This window comes from Procambarus clarkii, chromosome 5 (assembly GCF_040958095.1).
Source record: "Procambarus clarkii isolate CNS0578487 chromosome 5, FALCON_Pclarkii_2.0, whole genome shotgun sequence".
In the NCBI taxonomy this organism is placed as follows: Eukaryota; Metazoa; Arthropoda; class Malacostraca; order Decapoda; family Cambaridae; genus Procambarus; species Procambarus clarkii.
Window position 1 is genome coordinate 8,682,572 of NC_091154.1, and position 17,731 is coordinate 8,700,302.

General features: G+C 36.0%; 1 protein-coding gene across 2 annotated transcripts in view; it reads right to left on the minus strand.

The window, feature by feature from the left end:
- Nucleotides 1-17,731, minus strand: part of LOC123765464 (frequenin-2) — a 272,809-nt gene that overhangs the window by 15,938 nt on the left and 239,140 nt on the right. For both annotated transcript variants that reach the window (XM_069339184.1, XM_069339177.1), the window contains exons 4-6: nt 7,948-8,037; nt 3,530-3,608; nt 3,054-3,142 (exon numbers count right to left, since the gene is read on the minus strand). In XM_069339184.1, the coding sequence (XP_069195285.1) occupies nt 3,054-3,142; nt 3,530-3,608; nt 7,948-8,037 (258 nt within the window). The remainder of the gene's footprint in view (nt 1-3,053; nt 3,143-3,529; nt 3,609-7,947; nt 8,038-17,731) is intronic.

Here is a 17,731-nt window from a genome sequence, read left to right on the forward strand (position 1 = left end):
ATTGGGTTTGTAAACAAGCACCAACATGGGTTCTGGACAGGGAAATCATGCCTAACAAACCTTTTAGAATTCTATGATAAAGTAACAAGGATAAGGCAGGACAGAGAAGGCTGGGCAGACTGCATATTTCTTGACTGCCAAAAGGCCTTTGATACGGTACCGCACATGAGACTGCTATACAAACTTGAGAGGCAGGCAGGAGTAAGCGGAAAGGCCCTAGTATGGGTGAAGAACTACCTAACAGGAAAGAGCCAGAGGGTAATGGTAAGGGGCGAAAAGTCGGACTGGCGAACAGTAACAAGTGGAGTACCTCAAGGATCGGTGCTGGGACCAATCCTCTTTCTAATTTACGTAAATGATATGTTTACAGGAGTGGAATCATACATGTCAATGTTTGCAGATGACGCAAAATTAATGAGAAGAGTTGTGACAGACGAGGATTGTAGGATCCTCCAAGAGGACTTAAACAGGCTGCAGAGATGGTCAGGGAAATGGCTACTGGAGTTTAACACCAGTAAATGTAAAGTTATGGAAATGGGATCAGGTGACAGGAGACCAAAGGGACAGTACACAATGAAGGGGAACAGCCTACCTGTAACGATTCGAGAAAGAGACCTGGGAGTGGATGTAACACCTAATCTAACTTCTGAGGCACATATAAATAGGATAACGACAGCAGCGTACTCTACACTGGCGAAAATTAGAACTTCATTCAGAAACCTAAATGAGGAAGCTTTTAGGGCACTTTACACTGCCTACGTGAGACCCGTCTTAGAGTATGCCGCGCCATCATGGAGCCCCCACCTGAAGAAACACATAAAGAAACTGGAGAAGGTTCAGAGGTTTGCGACGAGGCTTGTCCCAGAGCTACGAGGGATGGGATATGAAGAGCGGCTGAAGGAACTGAACCTTACGACACTAGAGAAAAGAAGGGAGAGAGGAGATATGATAGGGACATATAAAATACTCAGGGGAATTGACAAAGTGGAAATAGATAAAATGTTCACACGTAATAATAACAGAACGAGGGGACATGGGTGGAAACTGGAAACTCAGATGAGTCACAGAGATGTTAGGAAGTTTTCTTTTAGCGTGAGAGTAGTAGAAAAATGGAATGCACTTGGGGAACAGGTTGTGGAAGCAAATACTATTCATACTTTTAAAACTAGGTATGATAGAGAAATGGGACAGGAGTCATTGCTGTAAACAACCGATAGCTAGAAAGGCGGGATCCAAGAGTCAATGCTCGATCCTGCAAGCACATATAGGTGAGTACATATAGGTGAGTACACACACACACACACCCACACACACACACACATACACACACATACACACACACACACACACACACACACCCCCACACACCCACACACCCACACACCCACACACACACACACACACACACACACACACACACACACACACACACACACCCACCCACACACACACACACACACACACACACACCCACACACACACACATACATATTACGAAAGCATTGACACATGTAAAATCTGAAATAAAATAAGCCAATTGCCAATAAGGAACTAAATAAAATACACCTGATTAGCTACTGCGAAACGACCAATTGGAGAAGACTTTTAAGAAAAAAGCGTATTTAATACCAATTACAAGGGCAGGAGAGTAAGCAAGGAATTGGGGAAAGGATTGATGATCAGAGAGAGAGAGAGAGAGAGAGAGAGAGAGAGAGAGAGAGAGAGAGAGAGAGAGAGAGAGAGAGAGAGAGAGAGAGAGAGAGAGAGAGAGAGAGAGAGAGAGAGAGAGATAGAGAGAGAGAGATAGAGAGAGAGAGAGAGAGAGAGAGAGAGAGAGAGAGAGAGAGAGAGAGAGAGAGAGAGAGAGAGATACATATGCATAATTTAGTGACAGAATTTTGATAATAGAGTAATATATTGAGATCAATTTATCTACTTACTAAAAAAAATCGAATTTTGATATTTTTTAATAAATTTTGAGATACACATTTGAAAAAAAAAGTATAAAATCAATTCACATACGAGATAATAAATATATATATATATATATATATATATATATATATATATATATATATATATATATATATATATATATATATAATTTTGACACAAAATTTGGATTTTGAAATTGAAGAATCGATTTTTTAAAATTCAAAATAAATATTGTATTCGCATTAAATCAAGGAGGTAGGTATACGCGAGATATAACAAAAATATACCCAAAACATACACATCCCCAAGAGTAGTCACTCCCTTATATCACTCAAAATATACCTCAAAACATATCTCCCAACTTGAACACATCAACCAATGAATATACACCTATTTAATCAGAAACATACTCACCATACACCCAGTATAACGAGAGAGCATTATTCGCAAAGCATATTCCAGTTATACCCGCCATTATCAGGACTGTAAATATGCTGAAGAACCTCGATATACCACACCAAGCATAGCTCTGGTCTGGTGGTATGATAAATGGACATACTACAAGTATGCTGACCACCCTTGATGGGCTGGCCGAGTATATCCAAGCATTGGAACAGCATATCTCCCATACAGCAGAATAGGAGCATATCTGGAATACCATTCTACACATACCAGTGATTTCCGACATACCAGCGCCTATCATACCTCCTGGCATACCTGAGGAAGCAAATCTTGGAGAGTATATTAGCAGCATTCTTCAAATATACCAAATTTGTGTCTTTTGCAAAACATATTCTCCTCCCTTACCCTACATAACGTGGTATATATGTAAGGTATAATCAAATTAGCACATATCATATATATATTTTCACCTGAGGGCTCTAGGAAACTCGAACCCCCGACCCCAAGCGTGTGAGACCAAAGTGCCATTAACTTTAAATAAACTCGGCCCCATTTGACCCCTTAACGACCCTTAACTACCCCCCCCACACACACAATTGCCATCCTCATCACTGATGCCATAGATCATCATCCTCATCTGACGGTCTGATGAGCAGGCAGCGTCAGCAGGAAGAAGCATACTCACAGCATACCTCGCGGGGCATAGATATACTCACCACCATCTGGTATATAGCGTCAACTATGCTGTACATTTCCTCTCTGGTGATAAAGCCATCGTTATCGACGTCGTATAGCCGGAACGCCCCTGGAAAACGTAGAAAGAAAATGGGATGTTATGCAGGGAAAGTGGGAAGTTTTAAACAAAGAAAACGTAAACCAATTTAAAAGAGGGGTTTAACAGAAAACGCGAAGTTGTATCATAGGGTTCAACAGAAAACGCGAAGCTATATAAAAGGGTTTCATAGCAAATGCAAAGTTATATGAGAGGATTTCACAGAAAACGTGAAATTATATGAGAGGGTTTCAAAGAAAACGCGAAATTATATCAGAAGGTTTCACAGAAAACGCAACATTATATCAGAAGGTTTTCACAGAAAACGCAAACAAATGTATCAGAATCTCCCGAAAACCTCAACTATTTATTTCCTCAAAATTGTTTATTTTAGATTAAACCAAAACCACAAATACTTACACAGGAGTTTCTCGTCGACATTTCCTCTGGATGTGATAGAGAGCGCCCTGATGAACTCCTCAAACTCGATCGCACCATCCTGCCGTGACGGAGACCAAATTAGTACTGAGGCTCCTGACATGTACAAGGGGCTCCCTGCGCCCACACTATCGTACCGCCCGCCCCCAGCCCCGCTGCCCACCGTACGATGCAGTCAGGTTGTTAAGGTCTATAACAACTGCCAGGGTTATTAAGCAACAATCGCTCATTATAATTAACACTCAATTGTCTAAATTATACACTCTCACTTGTGTAAATGATCAAGAATCACTTGTTTACGAACTCAACAATCACACGTCTATATAGCCAACAATCACACGTCTATATAACCAACAATCACACGTCTATATAACCAACACTCACACGTCTATATAACCAACAATCACACGTCTATATAACCAACACTCACACGTCTATATAACCAACAATCACACGTCTATATAACCAACAATCACCCGTCAATATAATCAACAATCACTCGTCTATATAACCAACAATCACACGTCTATATAACCAACAATCACCCGTCAATATAATCAACAATCACACGTTTATATAACCAACAATCACACGTCTATATAACCAACAATCACACGTCTATATAACCAACAATCACACGTCTATATAGCCAACAATCACACGTCTATATAACCAACAATCACACGTCTATATAACCAACAATCACTCGTCTATATAACCAACAATCACACGTCTATATAACCAACAATCACACGTCTATATAACCAACAATCACACGTCTATATAACCAACAATCACACGTCTATATAGCCAACAATCACACGTCTATATAACCAACAATCACTCGTCTATATAACCAACAATCACACGTCTATATAGCCAACAATCACACGTCTATATAACCAACAATCACACGTCTATATAACCAACAATCACTCGTCTATATAACCAACAATCACTCGTCTATATAGCCAACAATCACTCGTCTATATAACCAACAATCACACGTCTATATAGCCAACAATCACACGTCTATATAACCAACAATCACACGTCTATATAACCAACAATCACTCGTCTATATAACCAACAATCACACGTCTATATAACCAACAATCACACGTCTATATAACCAACAATCACACGTCTATATAACCAACAATCACTCGTCTATATAACCAACAATCACACGTCTATATAACCAACAATCACACGTCTATATAACCAACAATCACACGTCTATATAGCCAACAATCACACGTCTATATAACCAACAATCACACGTCTATATAACCAACAATCACTCGTCTATATAACCAACAATCACACGTCTATATAACCAACAATCACACGTCTATATAACCAACAATCACTCGTCTATATAACCAACAATCACACGTCTATATAACCAACAATCACACGTCTATATAGCCAACAATCACACGTCTATATAGCCAAGAATCACTCGTCTATATAACCAACAATCACACGTCTATATAGCCAACAATCACACGTCTATATAACCAACAATCACTCGTCTATATAACCAACAATCACACGTCGATATAACCAACAATCACTCGTCTATATAACCAACAATCACTCGTCTATATAACCAACAATCACACGTCTATATAACCAACAATCACTCGTCTATATAGCCAACAATCACACGTCTATATAACCAACACTCACTCGTCTATATAGCCAACAATCACACGTCTATATAACCAACACTCACTCGTCTATATAGCCAACAATCACACGTCTATATAACCAACACTCACTCGTCTATATAGCCAACAATCACTCGTCTATATAACCAACAATCACTCGTCTATATAGCCAACAATCACACGTCTATATAACCAACACTCACTCGTCTATATAGCCAACAATCACTCGTCTATATAACCAACAATCACACGTCTATATAACCAACAATCACTCGTCTATATAGCCAACAATCACACGTCTATATAACCAACACTCACTCGTCTATATAGCCAACAATCACACGTCTATATAACCAACACTCACTCGTCTATATAGCCAACAATCACTCGTCTATATAACCAACAATCACACGTCTATATAACCAACACTCACTCGTCTATATAGCCAACAATCACACGTCTATATAACCAACACTCACTCGTCTATATAGCCAACAATCACTCGTCTATATAGCCAACAATCACACGTCTATATAACCAACACTCACTCGTCTATATAGCCAACAATCACACGTCTATATAACCAACAATCACTCGTCTATATAACCAACAATCACTCGTCTATATAGCCAACAATCACACGTCAATGTAATAGAAAATCAATCGTCTAATTTACCAACAATCAAGTTGCTAGTTACTAACAAGAGAGAGACAAAATGAGACACATAGAGTATGAGACACATAGATACATAGAATGAGACACACAGAGACAGAATGAGACACACAGAGACAGTGAATGAGACACACAGAGACAGAGAATGAGACACACAGAGACAGAGAATGAGACACACAGAGACAGAATGAGACACACAGAGACAGAATGAGACACACAGAGACAGAGAATGAGACACACAGAGACAGTGGATGAGACACACAGAGACAGTGAATGAGACACACAGAGACAGAGAATGAGACACACAGAGACAGAATGAGACACACAGAGACAGAGAATGAGACACACAGAGACAGAATGAGACACACAGAGACAGAATGAGACACACAGAGACAGAGAATGAGACACACAGAGACAGAATGAGACACACAGAGACAGAATGAGATACACAGAGACAGAGAATGAGACACACAGAGAATGAGACACACAAAGAATGAGACACACAGAGAATGAGACACACAGAGACAGAGAATGAGACACACAGAGACAGAATGAGACACACAGAGACAGAATGAGACACACAGAGACAGAATGAGACACACAGAGACAGAGAATGAGACACACAGAGACAGAGAATGAGAGACACACAGAGACAGAGAATGAGACACACAGAGACAGAGAATGAGACACACAGAGACAGAATGAGATACACAGAGACAGAGAATGAGACACACAGAGACAGAATGATTCACACAGAGACAGAGAATGAGACACACAGAGACAGAATGAGATACACAGAGACAGAGAATGAGACACACAGAGACAGAATGAGACACACAGAGACAAAATGAGACACACAGAGACAGAGAATGAGACACAGAGACAGTGGATGAGACACACAGAGACAGTGAATGAGACACACAGAGACAGAGAATGAGACACACAGAGACATAGAATGAGACACACAGAGACAGTGGATGAGACACACAGAGACAGAGAATGAGACACACAGAGACAGTGGATGAGACACACAGAGACATAGAATGAGACACACAGAGACAGTGGATGAGACACACAGAGATAGAGAATGAGACACACAGAGACAGAGAATGAGACACACAGAGAATGAGACACACAGAGACAGAGAATGAGACACAGATACAGAGAATGAGACACACAGAGACAGTGGATGAGACACACAAAGACAGAGAATGAGACACACAGAGACAGAGAATGAGACACACAGAGAATGAGACACACAGAGACAGAGAATGAGACACACAGAGACAGAATGAGACACACAGAGACATAAAATGAGACACACAGAGACAGTGGATGAGACACACAAAGACAGAGAATGAGACACACAGAGACAGAGAATGAGACACACAGAGACAGAGAATGAGACACACAGAGACAGAGAATGAGACACACAGAGAATAAGACACACAGAGAATGAGACACACAGAGAATGAGACACACAGAGACAGAGAATGAGACACACAGAGACAGAGAATGAGACACACAGAGAATGAGACACACAGAGACAGAGAATGTGACACACAGAGACAGAGAATGAGACACACAGAGACAGAGAATGAGACACACAGATATAGAGAATGAGACACACAGAGACAGAGAATGAGACACACAGAGAATGAGACACACAAAGAATGAGACACACAGAGAATGAGACACACAGAGACAGAGAATGAGACACACAGAGAATGAGACACACAAAGAATGAGACACACAGAGAATGAGACACACAGAGACAGAGAATGAGACACACAGAGAATGAGACACACAAAGAATGAGACACACAGAGAATGAGACACACAGAGACAAAGAATGAGACACACAGAGACAGAGAATGAGACACACATGGACAATGAATGAGTCACACATGGACAGAGAATGAGATACACATGTACAGAGAATGAGACGCACAGAGACAGTGGATGAGACACACAGAGAATGAGAGACACACAGAGACAGAGACACAGAGAGACAAATGAGAAACATAACCGTTGAGACACACGGACACTTACATTGTTCTCATCAAATACTCTGAACACCAGAGAGGCAAACTTGGTGGGGTCTCCCTGGGGGAAGAACTGCTTGTATATCTTGATGAACCCCTGTGGGAGAGACAGTGTTGGTGAGTGTGGGAGTGTTGGTGAAGGTGTGGGAGTGTTGGTGAGTGTGGGAGTGTTGGTGAAGGTGTGGGAGTGTTGGTGAGGGTGTGGGAGTGTTGGTGAAGGTGTGGGAGTGTTGGTGAGGGTGTGGGAGTGTTGGTGAGGGTGTGGGAGTGTTGGTGAGGGTGTGGGAGTGTTGGTGAGGGTGTGGGAGTGTTGGTGAGGGTGTGGGACTGTTGGTGAGGGTGTGGGAGTGTTGGTGAGGGTGTGGGAGTGTTGGTGAGGGTGTGGGAGTGTTGATGAGAGTGTGGGAGTGGTGGTGAGAGTGTGTGAGTGTTGGTGAGGGTGTGGGAGTGTTGGTGAGAGTGTGGGAGTGTTGGTGAGGGTGTGGGAGTGTTGGTGAGGGTGTGGGAGTGTTGGTGAGGGTGTGGGAGTGTTGGTGAGGGTGTGGGAGTATGGGTGAGGGTGTGGGAGTGTTGGTGAGAGTGTGGGAGTGTTGGTGAGGGTGTGGGAGTGTTGGTGAGAGTGTGGGAGTGTTGGTGAGGGTGTGGGAGTGTTGGTGAGGGTGTGGGAGTGTTGGTGAGGGTGTGGGAGTGTTGGTGAGAGTGTGGGAGTGTTGGTGAAGGTGTGGGAGTGTTGGTGAGGGTGTGGGAGTGTTGGTGAGAGTGTGGGAGTGGTGGTGAGAGTGTGTGAGTGTTGGTGAGGGTGTGGGAGTGTTGGTGAAGGTGTGGGAGTGTTGGTGAGAGTGTGGGAGTGTTGGTGAGGGTGTGGGAGTGTTGGTGAGAGTGTGGGAGTGTTGGTGAGAGTGTGGGAGTGGTGGTGAGGGTGTGGGAGTGTTGGTGAGGGTGTGGGAGTGTTGGTGAGGGTGTGGGAGTGTTGGTGAAGGTGTGGGAGTGTTGGTGAGAGTGTGGGAGTGTTGGTGAGAGTGTGGGAGTGTTGGTGAAGGTGTGGGAGTGTTGGTGAGGGTGTGGGAGTGTTGGTGAAGGTGTGGGAGTGTTGGGTGAGAGGGTGGGACACGGTGAGGGTGTGGGAGTATGGGTGAGGGTGTGGGAGTGTTGGTGAAAGTGTGGGAGTGTTGGTGAAGGTGTGGGAGTGTTGGTGAGAGCTTGGGAGTGTTTGTGAGGGCTTGGGAGTGTTGGTGAGGGTGTGGGAGTGTTGGTGAGGGTGTGGGAGTGTTGGTGAGGGTGTGGGAGTGTTGGTGAGGGTGTGGGAGTGTTGGTGAGGGTGTGGGAGTGTTGGTGAGGGTGTGGGAGTGTTGGTGAGGGTGTGGGAGTGTTGGTGAGAGTGTGGGAGTGTTGGTGAGAGCTTGGGAGTGTTTGTGAGGGCTTGGGAGTGTTGGTGAGGGTGTGGGAGTGTTGGTGAGGGTGTGGGAGTGTTGGTGAGAGCTTGGGAGTGTTTGTGAGGGCTTGGGAGTGTTGGTGAGGGTGTGGGAGTGTTGGTGAAGGTGTGGGAGTGTTGGTGAACGCTTGGGAGTGTTGGTGAAGGTGTGGGAGTGTTGGTGTGTTGGTGAAGGTGTGGGAGTGTTGGTGAAAGTGTGGGAGAGTTGGTAAGAATGTGGGAGTGTTGGTGAGAGCTAGGGAGTGTTGGTGAGAGCTTGGGAGTGTTGGTGAGGGTGTGGGAGTATGGGTGAGGGTGTGGGAGTGTTGGTGAGGGTGTGGGAGTGTTGGTGAGGGTGTGGGAGTGTTGGTGAGGGTGTGGGAGTGTTGGTGAGGGTGTGGGAGAGGGTGTGGGAGTGTTGGTGAGGGTGTGGGAGTGTTGGTGAGGGTGTGGGAGTGTTGGTGAGGGTGTGGGAGTGTTGGTGAGGGTGTGGGAATGTTGATGAGATATACACAAATATATATGGTGAGATAGACACGAAAAATCTGACACGAAAAAGACTAACAAAAGCTAAAATAGACACGAAAAAACAAAAAAATCTAAAATAAACAAGAGAAAGACTAACAAAAAGCTAAAATAGTCGCAAAAGACTATTCAAAAAATAAAATAGACACAAAAAGACTAACAAAAGCTAAATTAGACACGAAAAAGACTAAGAATTAGACACGAAAAAAGACAAAGAAAATATAAAATAGATACGAAAAGACGAACAAAAGCTACAATAGGCACAAAAAATTAACAACCGCTAAAATTAAACAAGAAAAAGACAAAAAGCTAAAGTAAACATGAAAAAGCTCACAAAAGCTAAATTAGACACGAAAAAGACTAACAAAACGATTAAAATAGACACAAAAACTATCAAAAGATAAATAAGACACGAAAAACAAACGAAAGTTAAAATAGACACGAAAAAAGACTAACAAAAGCCAAATTAAACACGAAAAAGACTAACAAAAGTAAACATAGATAAGAAAAACTAACAAAATCCAACATAAACATGAAAAAAACAAACAAAAGCTAAAATAGGCGTGGAAAAAAAGCAAAAACAGTTACAGAAAAAGACTAACAAAAGCCTAACCAGACACGAAAAAACAAACAAAAGCTAAAATAAGCATGACATGAGTAACAAAAGCAGAAAAATTCCCTAAAAACTAAGAAAAGCTAAAATAGACACGAAAAAGACTTTCAAAGCTAAAATAGACACAAAAATGACTTCCAAAGCTAAAATAAACACGAAAAAGACTTTCAAAGCTAAAATAGACACAAAAATGACTTCCAAAGCTAAAATAGGCATGAAAAAAGACTTCCAAAACTAAAATAGACACGAAAAAGACTAACAAAAAGAAATAAACAGAAAAAGACTAACAAAAGCTAAAATAGACATGAAAAAGGCTAACAAAAGCTAAATTATACACGAAAAAGACTAATAAAAAGCTATTGATTGACACCAAACAAACAAAAACTAACATTTATAAGATATAGAACTAAGAAAAGCTAAATTAGACACCAAAAAGAATAACAAAAGCTAAAAAGACAAGAAAAACAAACAAAAGCTAAAAAGACAAGAAAACAAACAAAAGCTAATATTGATAAGAAATAAAACTAACAAAAGGTAAATTAGACACCAAAAAAACTTACAAAATGCTAAAATAGACACAAAAAGACAAACAAAAGCTAAATTAGACACGAAAAACAAACAAAAGCTAAAATATACACGAAAAAAGACTAACAAAAGGTAAAAAAACAGAAAAACAAACAAAATCCAAAAAAATATGAAGACTAACAAAAGCTATAATAGACATGGAAAACAAACAAAAGCTACAACAGATATGAAAAAAGACTAACAAAAGCTTAACTATATACGAAAAAAACTAAAATAGACACGAAAAAACAAAAACAAGCTAAAATAGACATAAGAAAGAATAACAAAAGCTAAAACAGACACGAAAAAAACAAGCAAAAACTAAAATAAACATGAAAAATAATAACAAAAGCTAAAATAGAAATGAGAAACAAGAAAAAGCTAAAATAAACATGAAAAAATTAACAAAAGCTAAATAGACACGAAAAAGACTAACAAAAGCTAAAATAGACACGAAAAAAGAAACAAAACCTAAAAAAGGCATTGGAAACACTAATAAAAGCTGAAACAGGCACGAAAAAGACTAACAAACGCCAGAAAAATCACAAAAATGACTAAGAAAAGACACTAAAATAGACACGAACAAGACTAACAAATCCAAAATAAAAATGAAAGAGTAACAAATACTAAAATAGACATGGAAAAACAAATAAAAGCTAAACAGATACGAACGAAAAAACAAAAAACAAATCTAAAATAAACAAGAAGATGACTAAGAAAAGCTAGACACGAAAAAAAACAACAAAAGCTATAACAGAATCGAAAATATGAACAAAAGCTAAAATAAACATGAAACAGAATAACAAAAGGTGAAAATACACAAGGAAGACTAACAAGAAGCTAAAATAGACACGAAAAAAGACTACCAAAGGCAAAAGAGACACTAAAAAGACTACCAAAAGATATGACTAAAAAAAAGCTAAAATAGACACGAAAATGTAAACAAAAGCTAAAATAAACATGACAAATATTAACAAAAGTTATATTATACACAATAAACTAACAAAAGGCTAAAATAGACCCCAAAAAAACAAAAGCTAAAATAGACACGAAAAAGACTTACTAAAGCTAAAATTGGCATGGAAAAACAAACAAAACCTAAAATACACACGAAAAATACTAAAAAGAGCTAAATTAACCACGAAAAAGACACTCAAAAGCTAAAATAGACAAGAAAATACAAACAAAATCCTAAATAACTATGAAATAGACTAGCAAAAGCTAAAATAGACATGGAAAAACTAACAAAATCTAACACAGGTACATAAAAAGATTAACAGAAGCTTAACTAGACACGAAAATACAAACGAAAGCTAAAATATACACGACAAAACTAAAACAAGCTAAAATAGACATAAGAAAGACAAAGAAAATTTTAGATAGAAACGAGAAAGACAATCAGAAGCTAAAACAGACACAAAAAACAAACAAATGCTAAAATAGACACGAAAAAACAAACAAAAGCTAAAATAAACATGAAAAATAATAACAAAAGCTAAATAGACACGAAAAAGAAACAAAACCTTAAATAAGCCTAGGAAAGACTAACAAAAGCTGAAACAGACACGAAAAAGACTATCAAAAGTTAAAATAGACAAGAAACAACATACAAAAGCTAAAATAGACATGAAAAAGACTAACAAACGCTGAAAAATTCACGAAAATGACTAACAATTGCTGAAAAAGTCACAAAAAAGACTAAGAAAAGTTAAAATAGACACGAAAATAACTACCAAAGCTAAAATAGACACGAAAAAGAGTAACAAATGATAAAATAGACAAAAAAGACTAACAAAAGCTAAAATAGACACGAAAAAGACTTAAAAATATCCAAAATAAACATGAAAAAAATTAACAAATGCTAAAATAGACATGGAAAAACAAATAAAAGCTAAAACAGATACAAAAAAGACTAACAAAAGCTTTCCAATGCACAAAAACAAAAAACAAAAGGTACAATAAACAAGAATATGACTAAGAAAAGCTAAATAGACACGTGAAAGAACAACAAAAGCTAAAAAAGAATCGACAATAGAAACAAAAGCTAAAATAAACATGAAAAAGAATAACAAAAGGTGAAAAATACACAACGAAGACTAACAAGAAGATAAAATAGACATGATCAACAAATAAAAGCTAAAATTAACATGAAAAACACTAACAAAAAGTGAAAATTACAAGAAAAAGACTAACAATAGATGAAATAGACACGGACAAAACTACATAAGTTAAAAGAGGCACGAAAAAACTACCAAAGCTAAAATAGTCAAGAAAAAGTTTAACAAAGCTAAAATAGACAGAAAAAAGACAAACAAAAGCTAAACTAAACATGAAAAAGGCTAACAAAAGCTAAATTAGACACGAAAAAGTCTAAAAAAAGATAGAATAGACAAAAAGACTAACAAAAGCTAAATTTGACACAAAAAGCAAACAAAAGCTAAAATAGACACGCAAAAAGACTAACAAATCGCTAAATTAAACACGAAAAAGACTAACAAAAGCTAAAATAGACACGAAAAAACAAAACAATCCAAAATAAACATGAAAAAGACGAACCAAAGCTAAATAGACATGTAAAAAGGCTAAAATACATACAGAAAAAACTTACAAAATCCTCACCAGATACGAAAAATAAACAAAAGCTAAAATATACAAGAAAAAACTAAGAAAAGTTAAATAGACATGATAAAGACTGAGAAAAGCTAAAACAAACTCGAAAAGAGAAACAAAAGCAAAAAAACATGAAAACACTAACAAAAGTTAAAATAGGTAAGAAAAACAAACAAAAGCTAAAACTGATAAGAAATAAGACTAATAAAAGCTAAATTAGACACGAAAAAGACTAACAAAAAGCTAAATCGACACAAAAATACTAATAAAAGCTAAACTAGAAACGAAAAAAATTCAAAAGCAAAAATTGACACGAAAAAACAACAAAAGCTAAACTATAAACAATAAAAAACTAACAAAAGGTAAATTATACACGAAATAGAGAAACAAAAGGTAAAATAGACAGAAAAGCAAATAAAAGCTAAACTAGGGACGGAAAAACAACAAAAGCTAATATAGACATAGGAAATACTAGCAAAAGCTTAAATAGACATAGGAAAGACTAACAAAAGCTGAAACAGACACGAAAAAGACTATCAAAAGCTAAACTAGACACAAAAACAAAAGATAAAATAAACATGAAAAAAAACTAACGCTGAAAAATTCACGAAAAAGATTAAGAAAAGGTAAAATAGACACGAAAAGACTAATAAAATATAATATAGACAGGAAAAAGACTAACAAAAGCTAAAACTAGAAACGAAAAAGACTAACAAAATTAAAAGAAACATGAAAAAGACAAACAAAATGGCTAAAATGGACATGGAAAAAAACAAAATCTAAAACAGATACGAAACATGAATAACAAAAGCTTACCTAGACAAGCAATACAAACAAAAGCTAAAATAAACTAGAAAAATACAATGAAAAGCTAAATAAATGCGAACAAGACTAACACAAGCTAAAACAGAATCGAGAAAGAAACAAAAGGTAAAACAAACAAACATGAAAAAGACTAACAAAAGCTGAAAATACACTGAACGACTAACAAAAGCGAAAATAGACATGAAAAAACAAACAAAAGCTAAAATAAATATAAAAAACTAACAGAAGCTAAATTAGGCACAAAACCTAACAAAAGCTAAAACAGACAAAATATCGAAAAATAAACATGAAAATTGCTAACAAAAGATAAAACAGACACGAAAAAACAAACAAAAGCTAAAATAGACACGAAAAAGACTAAGAAAAGCTAAAATTGACACAAAAACAAACTAAAAATAAAACAGACACGAAAAAAGAGTAACAAAAACTAAAATAAACACAAAAAAGACTAAGAAAAGCTAAAATAGAGAAGAAAAAGAAACAAAAGCTATAGTAGACACAAAAAGACTAATAAGAAAAAATATACATAAAAAATACTATCAAAAGTTAAAATAGACAAGAAAAACAAAGTGCAACGCAAACATGAAAAAGAACTAACAAAAGAAAAAAACACACACGAAAAACAAACAAAAGCCAAAACAGACACAAAAAAGACTAACATAAGTTAAAATAGACACGAAAATACTAAAACAAGCTAAAATAAACAAAAAAAGCTAAAATAGACATGAAAAACAAACAAAAGCTAAAATTGACTCAGAAAACAAACAAAAGCTAAAACAGATTAAAAAAAGTCTAACAAAAGCTTAACTAGACACGAAAAACAAACAAAAGCTAAAATAAACATGAAAAAGACTAACAAAAGCTAAATAGACTCGAAAAATACTAATAAAAGCTAAAACAAACTCGAAAAAAGAAACAAAAAGCTAAAATGAACATGACAAAGATTAACAAAAGTTGAAAAATACTCGAAAAATATTAACAAAAGCAAAAATATATACGAAAAAACAAACTAGAAGCTAAAATCAATATGGAAAAGACTAACAAAATGTTGAAAATACACAAAAGCTTAAATAGACACGAAACTCAACAAAAGCTAAAATAAACATGAAAAACACTAAGAAAAGGTGAAAAATAAACGAAAAGACTAACAATAGCTAAATAGATACGAAAAAACTACCAAAGCTAAAATAGATAAGAAAAGACTAACAAAAGCTAAAATAGACAGGAAAAAAGACAAACAAAAGCTAAAGAAAACATAAAAATGCTAATAAAAGCTAAATTACTCACGAAAAAGACTAACAAAAAGATAAAATAGACACAAAAAGACTAACAAATGCTAAATAAGATACGAAAAACAAATAAAAGGTAAAATATCCACGAAAAAAAGACTAACAAAAGCGGAATTAAACACGAAAAAGACTAACAAAAGGAAAAATATATAAGAAAAACTAACAAAATCCAAAATAAACATGAAAAAGAAAACAAGAGCTAAAATAAACATGGAAAAAAGCTAAAACAATTACAGAAAAAGACTAACAAAAGCCTAACCCAGACACGAAAAAACAAACAAAAGGTAAAATAACCATGAAAAAGAGTAACAAAAGCTGAAAAAGCCCCTAAGAACTAAGAAAAGCTAAAATAGACACGAAAAAACAAACAAAAGCTAAAATAAATATAAAAAGGCTAACAAAAGCTAAATTGTACACGAAAAACACTATTAAAAAGCTATTTGATTGACACAAGACAAACAAAAGCTAACATTTATAAGAAATAGGAATAACAAAAGCTATATTAGACACAAAAAGACTAACAAAAAGCTAAAATACACACAAAAAGACTAACAAAAGCTAAATTAGTGTCGAAAACAAACAAAAGCTAAGTTAGACACGAAAACGTCTAACAAAAGTTAAAATAGACAAGAAAAATAATCATGAAAAAGACTAACAAAGGGCAAAAAAGACATGCGAAAAACAAACAAATCCTTAACTGGAAACGAAAAACAAAACAAAAACTAAAACAAACACGAAAAAGGAAACAAAAGCTAAAATAGATATAGAAAAGACTAACAAAAGCCTAAATAAACACGAAACATTCTATCAAAATCTAAAATAGACACGAAAAAGACTGCAAAGTGGTAAAATAGAATCGGAAATGGCTAACAAAAGCTCCAATAGACAGGGAAAAAGACTAGCAAAAGCTAAAATAGACACAAAAAAGCCTTCCATAAGCTAAAATAGACATGAGAGAACAAACAAAATCAAAATATACATGAAAAAAGCTAACAAAAAATAAAATAAACACGAAACAAACTATTAAACGCTAAAATAGACACGAAAAAACACTTAAAAGCTAAAATAGACTCGAAAATAAACAAAAGCTAAATTATACACAACAAAGAATAACAAAGGCTAAAATAGACATGGAAAAAACAAAATCTAAAACAGATACGAAAAACGACTAACAAAAGCTTAACCTGACACGAAAAACAAAGAAAAGCTAAAATAGACACGAAAAACAAAGAAAAGAAAAATTAACATGAAAATGACTAATAAAAGCTGATAAATTCACGAAAAAGACTACGAAAAGCTAAAATAGACACTATAAAGACTACTAAAGTTAAAATAGACAAGGAAAAGATAACCAAAGGTAAAATAAACATTAAAATGGCAAACAGAATGTTAAGTATACACGAAACAGACTAAAAAAAAAAATAGACACAAACAACAAAGAAAAGCTAAAATTAATAAGAAATAAGACTAACAAAAGCTAAATTAGACACAAAAAAGAAATAACAAACGCTAAAATAGACAAGTAAAAGGAAAAAATCCAAAATAAACATGAAAAAGATTAACAAAATCTAAAATAGACACGAAAAAAAAAACTAAAATAAGCATGAAACAGACTAACATAATCTAAATTAAACATGAAAAATACTAACAAAAACAATATTATACACGAAAAAGACTAACACCATCTAAAATTGAAACGAAAAAGACTAATAAGAGATAAAACAGACATGAAAATTATTAACACAAGCTAAATTAGACAAGACAAAGACTAAGAAAAGCTAAAATGGACACAAAAGACTAACAAAAAGCTAAAATTGACACGAAAAATACAAACAAAAGCTACAATACACATGAAAAATATTAATAAAAGCTAAATTAGACAAGAAAAAGTCCAAAACAAGCTAAATTAGTCACAGAAAACTAACAAAAGGTAAACTAGAAATGAAAATGGCTA